This window comes from Gopherus evgoodei, chromosome 21, assembly GCF_007399415.2.
Source record: "Gopherus evgoodei ecotype Sinaloan lineage chromosome 21, rGopEvg1_v1.p, whole genome shotgun sequence".
Lineage (NCBI taxonomy): Eukaryota > Metazoa > Chordata > Testudines > Testudinidae > Gopherus > Gopherus evgoodei.
In genome coordinates, this window is record NC_044342.1 from 7,517,585 (window position 1) to 7,519,466 (window position 1,882).

The 1,882-nt window shown below is 44.2% G+C and overlaps 1 protein-coding gene across 1 annotated transcript; it reads left to right on the top strand.

Annotated features, from left to right (window-relative positions):
- The first annotated feature begins 343 nt into the window (after positions 1–343).
- LOC115637870 (olfactory receptor 6A2-like) lies at positions 344–1,282 on the top strand. Its single transcript, XM_030539469.1, has one exon. It carries the CDS (start codon positions 344–346, stop codon positions 1,280–1,282), a length of 939 nt encoding a protein of 312 aa, XP_030395329.1.
- The last annotated feature ends 600 nt before the right edge of the window (positions 1,283–1,882 follow it).

Consider the following 1,882-nt stretch of genomic DNA (forward strand, 5'->3'; position numbering starts at 1 on the left):
ATTTTGAAAATCCCACTAGGTACCTATCTACATCTTTAAGTATCCAAATATCTTTAAAAATATGGCCCCAGGTGCTTAATTTAGTCACTTTTGATGTGAATCTGTGTGCCACTAGACGCCAATCTATATCTTTAGGTGCTTAAATACCTTTGTAAACCTGGTCCATTATTATTTGTATTAATAATATTAGTATTACTCAATACTGACCAGCTCTAATTATTTGCATGGCTTTTCGAGTCCATCCCTGTGACAAAGCCATCAATACTGTGTTGACATGCAGTCGTATTTCCAACACCTCTGTCTCTTCTCCAGACTGAATAATAACAGTGCCAAGACCTCCAGCATGCACTGGGACAACCAAAGTCATGTGACCGAGTTCATTCTGGTGGGTTTCCTTGGCATCCTGGAGCTGCAGCTCCTGCTCTTCTTGGTATTCCTTCTGGCCTATGCACTGACTGTGATAGAGAATACGGTGATCATCATGCTAATCTGGGCCAACGTCTCACTCCACAAGCCAATGTACCTCTTCCTGGGGAATCTCTCTTTCCTGGAGATCTGGTATGTCTCAGTCATGGTGCCCAAGATGCTATTGAGTTTTGTAACAAAAAGGAAAGGCATCTCCTTTGTTGGGTGCATGGCCCAACTCTACTTCTTCCTGGCCTTGGCCTGCACTGAGTGTGTCCTCCTGGCCGTAATAGCCTATGACCGCTATGTGGCTATCTGTTACCCGCTGCTCTACTCAGCTATCATGAGCCAGACTCTCTGCATCCGCCTGGTGGCTGGATCCTGGCTGAGTGGCTTTCTCATCTCCGTGTGGAAGGTCATCTTCATCTCGTTTCTGACCTTCTGTGGGGTTAACATCATCAACCACTTCTTCTGTAATGTGTCACCACTGCTCAACCTGGCCTGCACTGACATGTCACTGGCAGCACTTGTGGACTTCCTGCTGGCCCTGCTCATTCTCCTGGGGCATCTCTCCATTACTGTGGGCTCTTACATCTGCATCATCTCTACGGTTGTGTGCATGCCCTCAGCCAAAGGGTGTCTTAAGACCTTTTCTCCATGTGCCCCCCACTTGCTGGTGGTCACCATCTTCTATGCCTCCTCTCTCTTCATCTATAACAGACCTCAAGCCATAAGTTCCTTTGACTCCAACAAGCTGGTGTCCATCATTTACACAGTTCTGAGACCCCTCCTCAACCCAGTCATCTATTGCCTGAGGAACAAGGTGTTCAAGGACACCCTGAGGAAAACAGTGCATGGCATAAAAGTCTTCTTCTAGATATCTTGTATGGGACTTTTCAAGATGGCCTAAGGGATTCCCATTCTTTAACTCACTAATATCCTGTGGCAATGAGTTCCAAAGATCAGAATGATTTTTATCCACTAAACTTACATCAGACCACGTTAATTCCTTTTTATGGGCCTATTAGATCATTCTTGAGGGCTAGGATGGTCTGGGATTTCAAAGAGGGGCTAAGGTAATTAGGTGTCTAATGCTCATTCTTTAACTCAGTACTAGTACAGATAAATTTAACCTGCACTGAAATATTATGGTTTGTTGAACTGAACTGAAATTATTTGTTTCATGTCTGGTGGGCCAGATTTTTAAAGGTGACATGGTATTTTCAAAATCCATTGAAATTAGTGTGAATCGGGAGCACAGATGCTTTTGAAATTTTCCTTACTTGTCTTAATACCTTTAAAATACTTACCTTTTGACATGAAACATCATCTGCCTCAGGTCTAACGGTGCCTCATCGTAGTTGTAGTTCGGGTCTTTCAGTCGTAATTCTTCTCTATGCGCCAGGTTTCTCGGCTGAATTACATCTCCAGACCAGTGGGATGCTTCATAGCAGTGACATGACTGTGTTGCATCATG